Raw genomic sequence first — 20,286 nt, forward strand, 5'->3', positions numbered from 1 at the left:
AGAACTCCCTGGAGACGGCCCAGTGTTGTTTTATGATTTGACTCCCGGACCCTTGAGCCCCTGAAGACGTTTATTTGTGGTTTCCCGGCCAATCGACTCCCGGAGGCCCCGGTGTGTTTCTGACTTTCTATGAATGAGTCAAAGTGAATGGCTTGACATTTGGTTGTGGCGCGACCTAAAAATAACATCAACATTTCTAGCATTCCTGAACTTAATTATAATGGAAAGGACTGGCATGCTTTTTTACACAGTGCATCGTATCAATAAGCACAAGAGCGTGTGTTATGCATGCTTGCAATTAGTTTATTATTCATTCAAACTTAATAGTCTTAGTAATTTGTCGCTTCATCCTCTTATTGAAGCAGTTGAAGTTTTCCATCCCGTTACATTGCGGTGAGCGGGTCTCTCCAGCCTTTTACTGGGGTTTGAAATTGGCTCCAGACGCAACACAGCTCAGCATCTGTGTCCTCAAAGCCTCGGAGCACGGTACACTTTGTAGATCGCAAACTTTAAATTATCCTATAAATGCGCAGACGCGTTTCAACGTTTGTAGATGTTGGCGTTCTGGTGCGCGCGGCGGCCGGGGACGCACTCCGACACGGGGGGGGGGGGGGGGGGGAATTGGGTTTACGGGTGGGACAAGCAGACAAGTGAAGGGGATTAGACTCTTTTTAAAGTTAATGTGGATGGTTTGTCTATTTATGTGTGGAGACTCCATGTGTTTAGTTATTTAGGACGAGCGTCTTAAATGTTGGCAGCGCGGAGCCTGTTAAGATGGAAGCTTTGATAGGATTGGGCTGTTCTACTTTTATTAGTGCAAAGACTTTACTCATATAATCCAAAATTAGTTTTTTTTTAAAGACAATTAACTGGTGTATATATATGTAATTATGTCGCAGATGTCCCATGCAATTAAATGACACTGTGAAAACTGTATTCGCACCAAAACACTCAATTTAATTCACAAACCACTTTATGCTGAGGTGGAAGGAGAATTAGGATTAGTGGGTTGTTATTTGTGTGCGAAGGAGTTAAGGAAATTAAAACAAGCAGTCTGGCCTGTAAATCACTAAATCAGGGCAACACAATTTAAGTGCACTTTAAAGGTGGCACGCGGCGGGTCTGGGGAGGCTCGGAAATGAGATTTTTACAAGATTTGGCGACGTGCCTGGTGCGTCTGCTGTGTGTTTGCTGCTAAATATTGTGCCTTGCTGTGACTCAGAGACGCTGTTGGGACGTGTCTTTTCTTAATCACAGGTGAGGAAACAGCAGTATTACTAATGTCTAATAATGACAGCGTGTTATTATACCGTCCTCGCGCTCGTCCCTTGTCCTGACACGCTTCTCCTTTCTTCTGCTGACTTTTGATCTGTGTCACGGGGCCCCTGCGATCCTTCTATCCTTCTATCCTTCTATACTTCCATCCTTCTATACTTCTATCCTTCTATCCTTCTATACTTCCATCCTTCTATCCTTCTATCCTTCTATACTTCTATCCTGCTATCCTTCTATACTTCTATACTTCTATCCTTCTATACTTCTATACTTCTATACTTCTATCCTTCTATACTTCCATCCTTCTATACTTCTATCCTTCTATCCTTCTATACTTCCATCCTTCTATCCTTCTATCCTTCTATACTTCTATCCTGCTATCCTTCTATACTTCTATACTTCTATCCTTCTATACTTCTATACTTCTATACTTCTATCCTTCTATACTTCCATCCTTCTATCCTTCTATCCTTCTATCCTTCTATCCTTCTATACTTCCATCCTTCTATCCTTCTATCCTTCTATACTTCTATCCTTCTATCCTTCTATACTTCTATCCTTCTATCCTTCTATCCTTATACTTCTATCCTTCTATCCTTCTATCCTTCTATCCTTCTATCCTTCTATCCTTCTATCCTTCTATCGTTCTATCGTTCTATCCTTCTATACTTCTATACTTCTATCCTTCTATCCTTCTATACTTCTATCCTTCTATCCTTCTATCCTTCTATACTTCCATCCTTCTATCCTTCTATCCTTCTATCCTTCTATCCTTCTATACTTCTATCCTTCTATCCTTCTATCCTTATACTTCTATCCTTCTATCCTTCTATACTTCTATACTTCTATACTTCTATCCTTCTATCCTTCTATACTTCCATCCTTCTATCCTTCTATCCTTCTATCCTTCTATCCTTCTATACTTCCATCCTTCTATACTTCTATCCTTCTATCCTTCTATACTTCCATCCTTCTATCCTTCTATCCTTCTATACTTCTATCCTGCTATCCTTCTATACTTCTATACTTCTATCCTTCTATACTTCTATACTTCTATACTTCTATCCTTCTATACTTCCATCCTTCTATACTTCTATCCTTCTATCCTTCTATACTTCCATCCTTCTATCCTTCTATCCTTCTATACTTCTATCCTGCTATCCTTCTATACTTCTATACTTCTATCCTTCTATACTTCTATACTTCTATACTTCTATCCTTCTATACTTCCATCCTTCTATCCTTCTATCCTTCTATCCTTCTATCCTTCTATACTTCCATCCTTCTATCCTTCTATCCTTCTATACTTCTATCCTTCTATCCTTCTATACTTCTATCCTTCTATCCTTCTATCCTTATACTTCTATCCTTCTATCCTTCTATACTTCTATCCTTCTATCCTTCTATCCTTCTATCCTTCTATCGTTCTATCCTTCTATACTTCTATACTTCTATCCTTCTATCCTTCTATACTTCTATCCTTCTATCCTTCTATCCTTCTATACTTCCATCCTTCTATCCTTCTATCCTTCTATCCTTCTATCCTTCTATACTTCTATCCTTCTATCCTTCTATCCTTATACTTCTATCCTTCTATCCTTCTATACTTCTATACTTCTATACTTCTATCCTTCTATCCTTCTATCCTTCTATACTTCCATCCTTCTATCCTTCTATCCTTCTATACTTCTATCCTTCTATCCTTCTATACTTCTATCCTTCTATCCTTCTATCCTTATACTTCTATCCTTCTATCCTTCTATACTTCTATCCTTCTATCCTTCTATCCTTCTATCGTTCTATCGTTCTATCCTTCTATACTTCTATACTTCTATCCTTCTATCCTTCTATACTTCTATCCTTCTATCCTTCTATCCTTCTATACTTCCATCCTTCTATCCTTCTATCCTTCTATCCTTCTATCCTTCTATACTTCTATCCTTCTATCCTTCTATCCTTATACTTCTATCCTTCTATCCTTCTATACTTCTATACTTCTATCCTTCTATCCTTCTATCCTTCTATCCTTCTATACTTCCATCCTTCTATCCTTCTATCCTTCTATCCTTCTATACTTCTATCCTTCTATCCTTCTATACTTCTATCCTTCTATCCTTCTATCCTTATACTTCTATCCTTCTATCCTTCTATACTTCTATCCTTCTATCCTTCTATCCTTCTATCGTTCTATCGTTCTATCCTTCTATACTTCTATACTTCTATCCTTCTATCCTTCTATACTTCTATCCTTCTATCCTTCTATCCTTCTATCCTTCTGTCCTTCTATCCTTCTATACTTCTATCCTTCTATCCTTCTATCCTTCTATACTTCTATCCTTCTATCCTTCTATCCTTCTATCCTTCTATCCTTCTATACTTCTATCCTTCTATCCTTCTATCCTTCTATACTTCTATCCTTCTATCCTTCTATCCTTCTATCCTTCTATACTTCTATCCTTCTATCCTTCTATCCTTATACTTCTATCCTTCTATCCTTCTATACTTCTATCCTTCTATCCTTCTATCCTTCTATCCTTCTATACTTCCATCCTTCTATCCTTCTATCCTTCTATACTTCTATCCTTCTATCCTTCTATACTTCTATCCTTCTATCCTTCTATCCTTATACTTCTATCCTTCTATCCTTCTATACTTCTATCCTTCTATCCTTCTATCCTTCTATCGTTCTATCGTTCTATCCTTCTATACTTCTATACTTCTATCCTTCTATCCTTCTATACTTCTATCCTTCTATCCTTCTATCCTTCTATCCTTCTGTCCTTCTATCCTTCTATACTTCCATCCTTCTATCCTTCTATCCTTCTATCCTTCTATACTTCTATCCTTCTATCCTTCTATCCTTCTATACTTCTATCCTTCTATCCTTCTATACTTCTATCCTTCTATACTTCTATCCTTCTATCCTTCTATCCTTATACTTCTATCCTTCTATACTTCTATCCTTCTATCCTTCTATCCTTCTATACTTCTATCCTGCTATCCTTCTATACTTCTATCCTTCTATCCTTCTATCCTTCTATACTTCTATACTTCTATCCTGCTATCCTTCTATCCTTCTATCCTTCTATCCTTCTATCCTTCTATCCTTCTATACTTCTATCCTTCTATACTTCTATACTTCTATCCTTCTTTACTTCTATCCTTCTATACTTCTATCCTTCTATCCTTCTATACCTCTATCCTTCAATACTTCTATACTTCTATACTTCTATCCTTCTATACTTCTATACTTCTATCCTATTCTATCCTTCTATACTTATATCCTTCTATCCTTCTATACCTCTATCCTTCAATACTTCTATACTTCTATACTTCTATCCTTCTATACTTCTATACTTCTATACTTCTATCCTCTTCTATCCTTCTATCCTTCTATACTTCTATACTTCTCTGTTGGACGTGGTCGTTGTTTACAAAAGTATATGTTTGAAGGCTTCACACTGCACGCTGTGCAGACTAAACATTTCTTGTTGCATGTTTTAGTGTGTGTGTGTGTGTGTGTGTGTGTGTGTGTCACCACAGGTCTCTTTTGTGTGTTAGAAATTACTGCTTTGATGTAAAAAGTCTGCACATGGTAATCTCCAGCGATGTCTAGACAGGTATGAGCTCTTTAAGGTGAACTATAGCTTTGCATTTGGGATGTAAAACTGGCTATTTGGTTTGGAAGTGAGAATGAGATGCTTTCCCATGAATTCCGTTTCGATTTGGCTTCTCTCTGCTCTACGGTTGCGGGATTTTTTGAGAACTGTTGTCGTTTTTTCTACCAAGGATTTTGGTTACGTTTGCGATTGGTGTTTTCGAATCGGGACTCATTCCACAGAGTATATTTTATTTTAAACAAATCCAGGAACATTAAAGTGCTTATGACGGGATTTTATGGATTTTTTTTGGTTTATTTATACCTGTTGTAAATATGAATGATAGTTTCACACCGATCAAGAAGCTCTGCATGGAGAAAAGTGGGAAAATCTGTAGGAAATTACCATACAGGAAGTGACATCACACCAGGGACACTCATTCCATCCAAAGTTTATGCATAATTTACACAGAAGAAACTACTTTTTTGACCCTGTAATATGAATTTAACAAAATTAAAGTGTTCACGTGTATTGTTATTTGTCAAATAGAAACAAAAAATTACATTAGAGGAGTTTTGGCCCAGTGGTTGCTTGGTAATTTCCTGGTGTGATGTCATATGCAACCAGGAAGTAAAATTATAAAACTGAAAAATGTGCTACTCTGGGACAAAATTTGTTTTAAAATGTTTGCAAAATTTAAAATATCTTTATCTTAACTGTGTTTTAGTTCATGAGTCGTCCAAACTGTCACAGACACTTAACATTTGAATGAAGACTGAAATATCCTGATAAACTAATACAAGAATGTCATGTATTTCAGAACAGAATTAGCAGATTTTATACAGAAAAAGACAGAACATGTTGTAATAATTACCTTTGTGATTTGATAATAAGGGACACTTTAGGTTGCAATGAGGAATGTCACAATATCCAAATTTAGCATCTCGGTTTAACAGCTGTTCACGATATGAGACCGTGACACGATAACAGTGACATTTTGTTAACTTTCAGTCCTGATGTCTTAACTAGGGATGTTATAATATCACATTTTAGTGGCACTATTATTGTGAGAAAGAACATCACGACTTAAATTAATCATTTTCTTTCATTCTCATGGTTTAACATTCCTCAAGTTTGTGACCAGCTTTACAAAATGTTACTTTCTGAAAGAGTTAAATTTGACAAAAAACAGCCAGGTAAAAAAGTTATTTACATTTAGGTCTATTTTCTTTAACTATATATTGAACAAAAAAGATTTAGTTTCTTTTCTAAAATGGTAACAATTATTATTATGTTTTTGTCCTTACGATTATATTGTGGCCTGAATAATCAAGATTTTTACTCCTCCTCAAGTTTGTGTCAAGTTTTATGACATCAAACTTTCTGAACAACAAAATAAAGTTAATGCAACTAAAAAGCCAGATTAAAAACAAATACTTCACATTTACAGTAGATGTACTTTTTTGGACACATATTGGATTCCGCTTCTGAAAAGGTCACGATTATTATTTTTACTTTTTTCATACCGTGACATCCCATGTTGCAATTTCCTCACATTTGGTCCGATTGTGCAGCTTTCCTCTGCTCTTCTTGCCAAAACCACGTACTGTATGTGTGATTTCAGGTCTAAGGAATGTGATATAACCATAATAGAGCTGTTACAGAGGTGCTTCTTTACACTTGTATGCCAATTGTGGGGTATTGTCATGCTTAGACTCTGCTCCTCCTCCAAATACGCATCACTGTAACTCGTATTTATTTGTCCTCTCTTTCCCACTGCCTTGGCCCTCGTGCGTGTGTCAGCGCCGGTGTCTCTCCGTCCCGTCGGGAGTATTTGGACAGCTGTGGTTGTAGCTGTGTGTATTGCAGAGGTTGTGACCCTGACATCTTGTTTAATACCCGGCTCGCTCGCCTTAAATGATGGCCAGAGCAAACAGTGTGGTCCCGGGACGGCTTTTCAGAGAGTCACCACAAGCGAGCGTTTATGTGTGCGGCTTTACAGGCTTTACATTTCAAACTGGACCCGCTGTTTCGCTGTTAGACTTCAACTGCACTGTTAACCTCTGTCTAATGCGGTCGATGTAGTTTAAGGTTGAGAACGGCGATTGATTGAATGGTCGGTGCCTTCAGAGTCAATATGTTTTGCACAGTTCCTGAAATAACTCTTTACTTTGTTTTATCCGGGCTTGGGAAATGTACATATGCAGTGTTTAATTTCTGCTGTTGTGGCTGACAATTGATATTTGCTGATACCAATTTTTTTAAATTTTAAAATCCATAGCAAGGACCACATATTGATGTTAAGTTATAGATACGTTCACAAAAAATAGTTATAGATATATAGTTAAAAATAATAATAGTTAATAATAATAAAATAATAATAAAATAATAATAGTTAATAGTTAAAAATAGTTATAGATAGGTTCACAAAAAATAGTTATTGATATATAGTTAAAAATAATAATAGTTAATAGTTAATAATAATAAAATAATAATAAAATAATAATAAAATAATAATAAAATAATAATAAAATAATAATAGTTAATAGTTAAAAATAGTTATAGTTCACAAAAATAATAACCTGGGATATGTAATAATCGATCCGTAATTGTGTTTAAAAAAAAAAGTTTGCTCCTTTGTTTCCATTTTTACTCATTGATTTGTTCAAAAAAGGGAATTCTTATCCACTGAGGTCACATTGGCACAGTTCTGGGAAAAAACCTCTAATATTGGAACCGTTATATCGCTCATCCCTACAACATGAGACACGATACATAAAGATCATGTGGTGCAAGCTCTTCACGGCTTAACGCGGCGCACTTCTTTTAAAGGCGAAAGTGAAACGAAACTTATATTTGTGTCTCTGTTCTGGCAGGTTACTCGCTGTGTTTGGGCAAATCCTATTTCTTCCGCTTCAACCATCCTGAAGAGGCGACGCGAATGAAAAGCATGCTTCCACAAAAGAGCCCCGTGTCGGCGCTGGCGTACAACACAGGTACACAAACCTTTCTCTGACCTTTCTCTGCCTTAACCTCACGTCTCTTTTCTTGACCTCTCAAAGCAAATCCTATGTGTGCGTTCCACATTTCTGCTCCACTGCCCATCCAAACACAAAGGTCCATGCATTTTGTGTGAATTCAATTAGTCTGCTCTTTTGTGTTGTAACTTGTTTTGCTCAAGGAGAAGAATTGTCCATTTCATTTTATTTGGGCCTATTGTTGTGTGCGTTATTTTTCTTTCTTGCTTTGAGGACCACTTAAAGCAGGCATGTCCAAACTAGGGCCCGGGGGCCAAATGCAGCCCTCAAACCAATTTTTGTTGGCCCTCCAGCTTCCTGCTATGTCGGCCCAAACAACAAAAAGTAGTACTTTTTACTGTGAAATTGGGAAAATTCAGGCATATTGATGTTATACCAACCTAATATTAATGTTCTATGTCTAATTAAAGGTGTGGAGGCTCATCGCAATTACGCCAAATGCAAAATTTCTAATGATTCACTTTGTCATTCAACAAATTCGACATTGTCCAGTTGTTTGTTTCAAAATGCGGCCCTTGGTGAAAAAAGTGTGGACACCCCTGACTTAAGGTTTTAATATTAAATGGTTGGAAATGAAAATAAGTACACCATTATTTACACACACAGTATTTTACACCATTTTCCATCGTGATAAACTCTTGCGACTGTATATTTTGCAGACCTTATATTGATCATTGCTCATCATCTAGGCCTGATAATTCCTAAATACACTTATCGTTCAATTAAGCCTCAGTATACCTTTTCTTTGTGCAAGTCTTTCTCTTTTCCGATCATATTTGCCCTCTTGAGAGTCGAATAAGTAACATTTATGACTACTTAAATGTTTTTACCATGCATTACATTTAGAAAAGTGCTACTTTCACGGCAAGTTATTTCAATATTAAGGATTATCGCAAAATGTATCACTTAAAAATGTTTTATCGTACCAGGCCCCTCCAGCATTATAGAAATATGATAATGTTATAATAAAGAGTGACCTCAGCCAGACCTGGGCTGATATCAGCAGTGTGGAAATATCCTCTTTATCTCTCTCAAATGTCTTTCCGAAACACCTTCACTGCTGCACATATGTTGGAGCTTAAACTCGGAGCACAGTGGAATGTTTGGGTTCCTCGTCATGGAGATACAGCTGGAGTGCTGTCTCCATGGTGATTTATCTTTCTGCCATTTTGTCTCATAACCGTGGAATCTCTGGCCTTTTGATGCTTAAACTGGAACTGTTAAACCCAATTGTCTTATACATTCACTGCTATATGAGGTGAAATCGTGAGTGTGGCAATAGCAGAGCTTCAGCTGTGCCACATCTGGACTAAACCAGAATCAACAAGAGACTAAAAAAGAACCAGAATTATGTCTTGAGCTCCACCTATTCAGTGGCATGAGTGACAGCAGGCGGGGCCAGTATAACTCTGTGACAGTTAACAATGTGAACGAAATATGGAAACAGAAGTTGTACTTTTTTTTACTAACAAAGATACCATAGTTTTTGTTTCATGTAATGACAGAGATATTCATCATAAACCAAGTCAAGTATCTGCAGTATGACAGTTTACAGACACAATCTCCCGTAGAATTCTGAACGGCCCTCAAAAGCAGGCGCTGCAGATTGTTGGATGTTATGAACCAGAAGAAACCTGTTGCATTTAAAGGTGCTCTATGTGCTTTATTTGGCGGAGGCCACCTGCTGGCGTGAATGGTCTACATTGTGGCATAAGTTCACAATCTTGTATTTAGTCTATAGCGGGTATTTGTATTGCTAAAAATGCTTGGCCTACTGACCCCACCCACTTGTCTCTTTGGTGATGGATGGGTTCATGCTCCACTTTAGAAAATTCCAGGTAAACCAATAACATCTCCATGGAGATTTAAAGGCTTCTCATAAAAAAAAACATTTACATACAGCCTCTTTAAATGTGGGACCAGTGCAGTTTAAACTAGGTTGAAAGTGAAGCCAAAGCAATGGCCAAACCAAGACTAAATCACGTTGGTAACTGTAATTCAACAACAAACCAAACAGAAGCTCAATTAAACCAAACCTACAAAATCTCCTCCATAAAGTCCATGTAGCAGCAGTTTCCTGTTGTACCACAGAAATGCACAGCCCTCCACAGATCTCCTCGCTGCTTCGCTTTCACATTTGGTGCGAAAATGTAACTAAACTGTCAATGCCAAGGTCTTTCACCACTGACTGCCAAGGTTTACTGGCTGTAGAGTACACACCTAATGGGAGAACAGCCATGCAAAACAAACAGAACCAAATAGAAGTTACAATGGAAGAGCGTTGGCCCAGGAGCACGAGTCTGCCCATGTATGGACACAAGCACGATCTTATGATGCCTTTGACTTTCTGCTCCATTTATCCCCACCGTGTTTTGACTTTCACATAGACGATAACAAATGGTGTTCACTTTTGGTGGCATTACTCTGAATTTCACACTATTGGTTTGCATTCTGTCAAATTCCTTTGCACAACTTTAGAAACATGTGGGAAATATATACATCTTTGTGCTGCTCCTGTTGTTGCTTTTTCAGGGAGGGTTTTTCTCTGTGTAGGCGTGTGAAGGCGTGTGAAGCTGTAAAAACGCTGGGTGGTCTATACTTGTACTATTTAATAACTTCTTTTCCACATAAATCCACAGATGATTAAAGAAAGATGTCCGTGTTTTCTCCTGCTTTGCTTTTTGCCTCCATCAACTTCTGTTTTGATAATTTCACACTAAAGCAGAGGTAGATAAAGGTCTTGGCTGATAGTAGCGTTCTTAAAAATAGTCAAATGGACCAAAACAGCCTGGGTGGTGGTTTTGAAGGCGCTCAAAAAGGAAAGGGCGGGGGCCTCTTCAGGGACTTCGAGAATATTTTGCGGCTCTTTTCAAAAATCTAAAGTGAGAAACGCAAACCAGATTAGAGCGAGTCCATATATATCGTATTACTTACGGATATGAATGATAGTATGCATTTATAAGTAGTAAAATCAAGCGTATATCGATCAATAAGCGCATTGGCTGGTTTAACTCTCTAAAAGTTTACTCTCAAATGGAGGGCAGGGGCCAATGTTACACTATTATGCAGCAATTTACCATTTATAAAGAGCTCTCCGAACAGGAAATCCACAAATGTTGAATTTCTTTATATTTTTGTCAGGGATTGAGACCACAAATTGGCCATTTTAATCAGACAATTTAAATTTCTGTTATGAGTATATATAAGTTAAGTTCACATTTGTGCTCGCTTTTGCATCACGTGAACAGGACCAGTAATTACAGGTCTATTAAGAATCAGGTCAAGGTCAAGATATTTGCATGTTGACAGTTAAAAGACAAATTCCACCATAGCATGCCGACCTGCCCACTACCTCGGTTTGAAACTTTAGAATGTCACAATGTTATCACAATACTTACATTTCAAACTTGTTTTCAATACTAAGGAAAGTACTTACCAAAATTATAACCAAAAAACACTCACAATAGATTGTAATTTTGGACTAAATAATTGCTCTTTCTTCAGTATTACCATGTGGTCTTATTTTAGTTCTGATACAGATCAAGACTTTTAAAACTGTTCAGGAAAGGTCATTATTATGATTTCCCGTGAACCCATCCTATTGAGTGTGTTCATTATTCCCCTTGTGCCTTCAGACTACCTGAAGTTCAGCAGCGACTACAGCCATGGCGTGGTGGGAGGGTCCAACAGCGCCCGGGGGATGCGCTCTGCGTCTGAACTCCGTGACCTGATGGATACGCTCCAGCGCAAGAAGATCGCCCTTGAAAACAGTCTCAGGGCAAATGGAAACGCCAACCCTTCCTATTTCAGCGTGACACAGGTAACTAACTCAGCCGAGAATAAACAACGTTAAAACTACAATGCGTTTTCTGTTGAGTTTCACAATTGTGCAGCGTTTCCAAATTGGTGACCTGGCTTATACTGTCTTGTGATATGTGGAAAACAGAGGTCATTTATTTATTCATTTCCAATATGTTAATTGTTATTATTTTAATTATTTCTGAAATTCTGAATACTTTTTAGCTCCTTTTTCTTATATTTATGGTAGGGCAGGGTCATATGGATTCAAATTTATATCACAGTATGAAAGATTAAAGGGCATTTATAATATCACTGCAAGGTTCTCTCAGTTACAGTTAAAAGTTCTGCTCCTCTCTGTCATTGTTAATGTTAATTAAGCATCTACAGGACCTCCACGGTCAGTGTTTAAGTTTCTCTGTAGGTGTAAATAGCAGCAGTTAGTCATGATATCTGTCTGTCTGTAGTGCACATGCAATTCTATCATTGTATTCAAATGTCATGTTCCCCCCAAAGCAAATGACAATATACCATGAGCAATATGATGTGGGCCAGGCCTTATCCTCATTCTATCATTTCATCCTGGGGTGGACGATACGGGGAAAACATTTATTACATTCATGTATTACAGTTTTCTTGGAGCTGGATCGCCGTTTAGATCTTATCAGACCCTCATTCACTTTGTATTTTTTTGCATTTAAGCGGTTGTTGTTGTGTTTAATGGCGATTGGCAGCCAACTGAAAAGGTGCATTTACCGACACCTCCTGTAGTTGTACGTCTTCAAAAACACACAGTTTTATGCTATACCGTCTTCAAAATAAAATTATAAATAAATAAGAAAGGAGAGAGAGAAAGAGCGAGATGAAAAAGCCCTATTAGAGATTAATGAGGCTTTCTGATGATTCTGTTACATAAAAATATCTTCCAAATATTTTCAGTAGTTTTACATAATCAAACCATTACTCAGGTTGACTCGTATAAGTACTGTGGTGTCTTTATTGACAAGATTAGCCTGGAGCTCACATGTGGACCACCAGGCTGCAACAACGACTGCACTTCTCATGTTGATTAAGAGCCTGCATGTTGATCTTCTATCAGGCAGTGCTTGAAAGTCTCCTATGGTACAGCATCACATGGTACTGTATGGTTCTGCTCAAAAACAGGCCACACAGATTTTAAAATCATGGGTGAACAGGAGCACCCGTCCTTGCAGAGCATTTATGAGCAGGTTATTGCACCAGGTTTATAAGCTCCTGAATGACACGCGCTGCACCCCGAGTACGAGTTCGGGGAGAAGGTTCAGACTTCAAGAACTCTTTTGTGCCAAAGTCCATTAGGTTACTGAACAAGGACGGATTGTTCACTGCAATGATGGCAGAACTGATGACTAGCCCAAGACAAATTTCATCTTGAATCTTGAAGTCATCGGTTTAATTTGGAAGTTCACACTTTACTGTGATTGGTTTAATTGGTTAAAATTTTAGCCGGTAGCTGCAATATTACATACAGAGAAATAGTCAATCACAATATGACGATATGATCAAAAATAGCAGACTGATACACGTTTTTGATCTCTCTATTGCCCAGCCTCAATGTTGATTTTAGCTCTGTATCTGGACATGTTGCCACTTTATAATGAAATAACTTTGTTTTTCTGTCTTCCTTCCCAGTCTCCGCCCACCACACCTGTCACCACCCCTCCCTCATCCTCATCGTCCTATCAGGAACAGGCCCGACGGATCTACGGCTCGGACCGTCCGCCTATTTCAACTAAAACTGTTACTTCTGTCTCCTCCGGGCGCCGCTCTGATCCGTCCTCTTCAAGACCGTCCAGTCGCAACCAGGACAACACCCTTCACGGAGGGAACGACGGTCGCAGGCATTATAACCATAATTCCTCACTCTTGACGACTTGGAACGGAGGCGGGTCGTCGAATTCTGTTGCCAGTGGTGACACACTCCTCCTCACTCTCCCGCCGCCCTCTGCTCGCACCCCATCGTCAGGAGGAGCAGCCAGCATGCCATCCAGCCCTCGACTGGGACGCCGTGGTTTTGGGAACCAAGAGCCGACCCCTGTTTCTCGAACTAGGAAGTATTCTGCGGGTTCGATTAATAGTATGATAACAGGAGGGCACAGCCAGTCTTTGCCCCGCCTCTGCCCTTCTCCATCACCACGAGATAACGGCAATGGCATGTTGACATTATCGACACTGCCAAGTCGACGATCTGATACGACCGCGAGCTACAAACACAGCAGAGATCACTACAACAATAATATCAATTCCGGTCTGGATTTGAACCATAACTCTAGTCAGCTGGCATCAAGCAGGAATCAAAATCAGAGCGCAATGTTGTGTGAAAGCGTTGTGTCCATTTCTCTCTCCACTCCCAAGACACCCACGAACACGCCCTTTTCGCCTACAACAGCCCCCCCAGATGTGACTATACCGTCCAGGTCTGGGGGCTCCAATTCTCCGCGTGTGGCCAAAAAGCTCAGCCTGACCTCGACAAGCTCTATTGGCTCAACAAACTCTAGTCCTTCGGATCAGGAAAGAGGTGTCAGCAATGGAAATGATTCTGCGCCGAGTGAGAGGGACAGACGCGGTGTGGGCAAAGACTATACAGGTCCTGGGTTTGGGATGGGTGAGAGGAGAGCGTCTTTTGGAAAGGCCGGGATAGAGCCGGGAATGGGCTTTGGAGAGAGGAGGCAGTCGTTTGGGAAAGCAGGAATTGGACCCCCAGGTGGATTCAGAGAAAGAAGGGGAAGCATTAGCTCACTGAGTGGTAAAGAGGAACTGAGCGATTATCACCAGCACCAGAAAGAGGAGCGACTTCGGGAACAAGAGGTGGAAAGACTGGTGAGTTTTATTAAAATGTTGTACATACAAGATATTAGAATAATGATAATAAAGAATGTTATGTCCCTGAAAATATACAACACACATCTAGATCAGATCAGATAAGAGAACCTTTATTTGTCCCACAATGGGGAAATTCTAGTGTTGCAACACAGATTAGACCCAGAAACACAGATCATTTACCGCACTTAAAAATAATAATTATATCTGGTATAAATATAAGCTTTGATAATAATTACACAATCTTATTTACAGCAAGTGGCCAATATTTTGGGATATATATATATATATAATATAGGGATGATTGACATAATGTCACAGACAACACTTATCCAATAACAATAATGTCCCGGGAAGGTAAAATCCTTTGAAAGATCGTATTTTTTCAGCTATTTTGTATTGAACAGAAGTAGATCATCACCATTTTATATTTTGTTAATTGTAAATCACGATATAGATCTAAAACGGCTTAGCAACAGATCCATTGACTTCAAAACGGCAAAACTAAGAAGCTTTCACCGTAGCATTTCATCGTAGCATTTCATCGTAGCATTTCATCGTAGTAAGACTGTCATGTATATGTTTTTATTTTTGAAAGCGTCACTTAGAGACTTCCTTTTTCAACTGATAACAACAAAGGACAGGGATATGGGCGGGGATAGAACGTAGATGAAAACGGGAAGCACTTGAGCCTCAGTTGAAGCACAAGATTACTCAAACATGCATGAATAAAAAAAATACAACTTTGAGTACACTAATAATGAAGAAACCCCATTGTGACAAGGGTAAAAGCTTGTTTAAGTTGATTTTGCATGTATGTTCCCTTTAAATGGAGGACCCTGTCTTTAGATTGGCCTGCCGCTGTCCTGCCTTGCATATTCTCTCAGGGAGCTTAGCACACACAAACATATGCACATACTGAGGCTCACCACTAGACAGATGCCTTTGGCCCATTGCCCAAACTAACATAACTATTCTTAACTCTTTTCCTGAGTCCTGACTGAGTGTTTCTGTTTGTGGCCTGTATGTTTATGCCAGTCATCTGGAGGTCCATGCGGTGTGGTTCAGGCCACTGAGGACCCGCACAACGCTAAAGTCAGATGTGGTCTTGTGAAATAAGAAGATTAGAGAGTGCAGTCATAGCATAGCAGGTGGATAAACATAAGCATGCTGCACATATAATGACAAGTGGGTTTAAGTCCCTCTAGTCTTCACTTGGTGCATCTCAATGGTTCACACGGGCATGTCATTTGTGGCTCAGGACCTGTGAGAATTATTTTCTGGGTGGTTTACAAACCAAATAATATTTTATGGACACCATTTTTATACTGTTTATGCGGTAAGACCTCTGAATGATAAAGTCTGTTAATTGGAATTCATGTTTATTTATTTAATTTCGTTGTTGTTCCAAAACATAATTTAATGTTCGGGATTTTGTTAAAATAGTTCATTATCTAATGGTACTAATTTGTTATTTCAACTGGTTATGACGTATAAATGTATTTATAAACGTATAAACCTATGTCTACTTGCCCAACTAAAGCTGATGTTTAGAATGACTGCCCTCTGGTGGCTGAACCAAATCAGTGCACATTAATTTGTGCTGCAAACGTTTGTCTCTTTGGTGGTTGACAGCTGATTACTATAAAGGCTCCTCAGAGGCTTGTGCTCATTAGAATAGAACAAGGTGACAAACCGCCACTGTCTCTTTTCATCACACGCTATTAATAGGCTCTTGCCGCTTTGAAGCTCAGACCCATATCATCATTTCAATCTATTTTTATTTTTGGATTACATTGTGAGAATTATATGTAATTGTGAGAATTATATGCTAAGATCTTCTAACTTGGGCCCCAGACAGCGTTTGCTAGAGAGGCACGTTCGTGTGACTGGTGTGACTGGTGTGAATGGTGTGAATGGTGTGAATGGTGTCGTGCCTTCCTGCTGTACTGTGCATACTTGTGACTACAGTTGACAGCTGACTACTTTCTTATTAGCTCCCTGCCCAGGCCCCTCTCTCCTCCATAAGTCTATATGGATATCTGTTTCCTTCAGGCTGTCCCTTTCTCTTTTTCCACTCGCTCATTTGCATTTCCCCCTCCCTGTTACTGAGTTACTGCTGATGAATGCTGCCCCTCTTTGGCCACAACAGTTTAGTGGTGTAGGGTAAACCAGCATGTCAGAAGACAGATCTGTCTTGCATGATCTTTTTCTGAGATATTTTGTCTGCTAATAAAGACAAATATAGACAAAGGACATAAGCTCCACGGATGCTGCCTCAGGTAATCTGAACTCTTTATAGGTTTAACAAAAAGCTTATTCTTAAGGATTATTATCTGTGGATGTAAACCAAAGTGTGTCTGTTTTAACCTGTGCATATTTGTGTCTTTGTTGTTATTTCAGGAGCGTCAGCGGCTGGAGACTATTTTGTCTCTATGTACAGAGCTGGGCCGCTCTGACAAGGAGGAAAATGGAACAAGTCCCACTTCAGCTGTGGCCGATCTGCAAAAGATCAACCAGGAACTTGAGAAACTCCAACTGAACGATGATGACGATGACTTGCCTTCAGTCTTCTCTGACTGTTCAACTGTTAATGGTCACATGACCTCCCCTGGCTCGGAGAACGGTTTCTATAACGACGATGCACAGGTACGACAGCGGCACAGCAGCGGTGCTCGGGACAACAGGGCAGAGTCTCCGGCTGTCAGTCTGCGCAGCTTTGCTCCCTCTCCATCTCCACGTGGACAGAGAACCAGTGAGGTACAAAATCACTTTTTAATGACCAAACGACTACGATTGATAACAAAACGTGTGCATGTATTTTATAGGTGGTCACATATATCAAATATATTACGTTTATGGCCTTCTTTAATAGGATTAGCAAGTTTGGACATGACAGCTGTTTTGTGTTTTGCTGTAAAAGAACATTGGCATGTTTAGTGCCACTATTATGAATTTATTAGTGTGTAAACCTATTCTTTGTTGGGAAGTTGCTATTTAGAATTGGCAACTGGTTTGTATTTTAATTCAGATGTATTTGTGTTAGCATCATGATGTATAGGATCAATAATATAACAGATAAATCAAAATAGGTGTAAATTTGTACATTTCTCTTGTCATTAGGGTCTGGACACTTTTAACCGCAGAGGACAGAATCACTTTTCATCTGATGGAGAAGTCCGGCGTGTGGAAGAAGAGAGGATTCAAGTCCTGAACAACATGGAGGAGTTGGAGCAAAAGATAAAAGAGTTGGATAACCAAATCGAGGAATCAGCCAGAGAGGTACAGGCTGGAACATTAAAGTGACAACGATATTTGATGGAACATCTTTTATTAAAAATATTGTATGTATTTTTGAAAGGTGGAAGTGGAACGAGCCCTTGTTGAGGCTGAACATGAGTCTGAGGTAGCTGCTCTGCAACAGGAAAAAGATGCACTTGAGTCACTCCACAGCAAGATGGCTGACCTAGAGAACAAATCCAAAAAAGAAAAAGACAAGGTATTTTGCATGTCTCTAAAGACTGCGTTGTTGGTGTTTATGTGCCAATATTAATGTTCTTAAAATGTAAAATTACATAACTCTGAGAAGTCAATTGGTAAGTGAGTTTGTATGAGAGGGCCTCTCCTACATGTGTGGGTCATGTGACTCACGGGTAGGTGCTAATCCTTCTCATGCTGTCTGTAGTCCAAATATATATATCTGCTAACACTGCCGTGGGTGTAGTGGTCACCCACTGATCACATCTAACAAACACTGGGCACCTATGGACGTGTGCTCCAAGTGAAACAGAACGGACTAAACACAAGGACAAATAAGTGCTTTATTTGTGTGCACATTGTTTATAATCCTGGGATGCTGATCGGCTCTGTGTCAGCTTTTCATACTCCATGTAGTGGTATGCAGCAGTTTACCATCTGCAGTGTCTTTGGCTCAGTGCTGAATGATGTGGATAAAGTAGGGGAAGGAAGTGCTTGTACAGATTTTGTCTGTTTTTTTATTTTCAAAGAGACTCCCTAATGTTTGTGCTAGTTAACCCTTTCTCAGCAACTCCAAATCTGTCCCTTTGCTCTTTCATCTTCCACCAGCCTCTCCCTGCCTTTTTCATCTGAAAAATACGTGAGATCAATAATGCTTACTCACAAGCCAATGAACCTCAATCACATGTTCCTTCCCATTTAATTATCTGATCATTGTAGTGACTAACGATGACACCCGCTCCCACTAACCAGCCATCCTCTCTGTCTTTGGTGTGTGTCTGTCCCTGATGTACACACATGTTGTGTACGTGCTGTGTGGTTGTGTGCATATGTTGTGTGCACGCCCGTGTGTGTCAGGCCTGTGAGTTGCTGCAGGCAGAAAGGGCCAGAGTAGAGAGGTTGGCTCAGATTGTGTGTGAGCAGCGCTCCCAACTGGACAGCTGCCCTGAAGCCACCAAGGAGCCCCTGCAGGAGCAGCTAGCCAGGGTCAGTACACAACCACACTCACTGGGCATAATAACACTCTATTGGTACATTTGGATTGGATAAACCTGCAGAGAGCTTTGAGCCTGCTTTCTCCTCTCTGAGCTCTGCTTTCATTTTGATCATGCATTTGAAAAAATGTATTTATTTATTTACTAACCGTTTCCATTTGTCTCCCAGAAATAAAGAAAACCTTATGTACATACAATGCATGTGTGTGGACACTGGCTTTTGTTGAGTTTTTGCATCCACCTGCTCATTTTAGAATTGCATTAATCATAAAAAATGCATGTAGAAATGATTTGGGCTTTGAGCTTCTTATAAAACAAAGACCAAGATGGTTCCAAGCTCTGTTTGGTTTGTTTGTTTTTGTTCCTTTGCCTTAATGGACTTCATAGGGTGAAAACTAACAAGGTAATTTTGTAATAATTCTATTATGCATCATATTTTTCTATATAACTATGGAAAAATGTCTATTGTTTGCTGCTCATTTAGTTTTAATTGTACACTACTTGCTCTGATCTCCCACAATACTATCATTAAATCATATGTGTTTGTCTTGTAGGACTGTGAGGTGCTTGAGGCTGAGACGAAGCGCTTTGAGGACCTGGAGTTCCAGCAGCTGGAGAAGGAGAGCCGACAGGATGAGGAAAAGGAGATGCAAACTAGGGACCTACTACGGGACATTGCAGACTACCAAAGGAGCACTGTCACTCGAAAAGTACGTGACTATTGGTTGTTTTCAGATTCTAGAATTTGATAACATTGTATTTTGCTATGAAATATCTAAAAGGGTAATTAACAAATATTTAATCTGATGATTTCTATCAGACACTTTTACATCTTGTATTGCAACTACAATCATTATTTTAACAATATTCATTTTAGCTGCATCTGTATTAGAAATTATTGGCTGATGGAATCTTATCATCTGAAACTCAGTAATATTTACAGAAAAAATGATATTTGCTGACTTCTTGTTTTTATAGGAGCGACTGTTGACGCTGAAGAAACAAGCAGCACAAATTACCCAGCAGGCTCAGAGAGAGAAGGAAAGCTTCCTGAAAGAGCGCACCAACCTAGAGGCGATGCTGCAGAGGGTATGTACTCCAAGTGCGGTTGTTAAGTAGGGTAATTATTATACAAAGATAATTGTAAAACAGAATTAAATGTTGAATCACACACAATAAAATAATAAAGAAACTTGCGGTAACTGTATATTGTAAAACACATGATAAGGAGTTCCTGCATTTAAA

At 39.2% G+C, this 20,286-nt stretch overlaps 1 protein-coding gene across 5 annotated transcripts in view; it reads left to right on the top strand.

Moving 5' to 3' along the window:
• Positions 1-20,286, top strand: part of phldb2b (pleckstrin homology-like domain, family B, member 2b) — a 44,740-nt gene that overhangs the window by 17,318 nt on the left and 7,136 nt on the right. For all 5 annotated transcript variants that reach the window (XM_072450609.1, XM_072450610.1, XM_072450611.1 and 2 more), the window contains 9 exons: positions 7,751-7,870; positions 11,548-11,732; positions 13,382-14,569; positions 16,973-17,329; positions 17,693-17,851; positions 17,931-18,068; positions 18,905-19,033; positions 19,596-19,751; positions 20,020-20,130. In XM_072450609.1, coding sequence (XP_072306710.1) covers positions 7,751-7,870; positions 11,548-11,732; positions 13,382-14,569; positions 16,973-17,329; positions 17,693-17,851; positions 17,931-18,068; positions 18,905-19,033; positions 19,596-19,751; positions 20,020-20,130 — 2,543 coding nt within the window. The remainder of the gene's footprint in view (positions 1-7,750; positions 7,871-11,547; positions 11,733-13,381; positions 14,570-16,972; positions 17,330-17,692; positions 17,852-17,930; positions 18,069-18,904; positions 19,034-19,595; positions 19,752-20,019; positions 20,131-20,286) is intronic.

This window comes from Eucyclogobius newberryi, unplaced genomic scaffold (genome assembly GCF_026437365.1).
Source record: "Eucyclogobius newberryi isolate DKJ021-1_F unplaced genomic scaffold, fEucNew1.0.hap1 SCAF_18, whole genome shotgun sequence".
NCBI classification, from domain to species: Eukaryota; Metazoa; Chordata; class Actinopteri; order Gobiiformes; family Gobiidae; genus Eucyclogobius; species Eucyclogobius newberryi.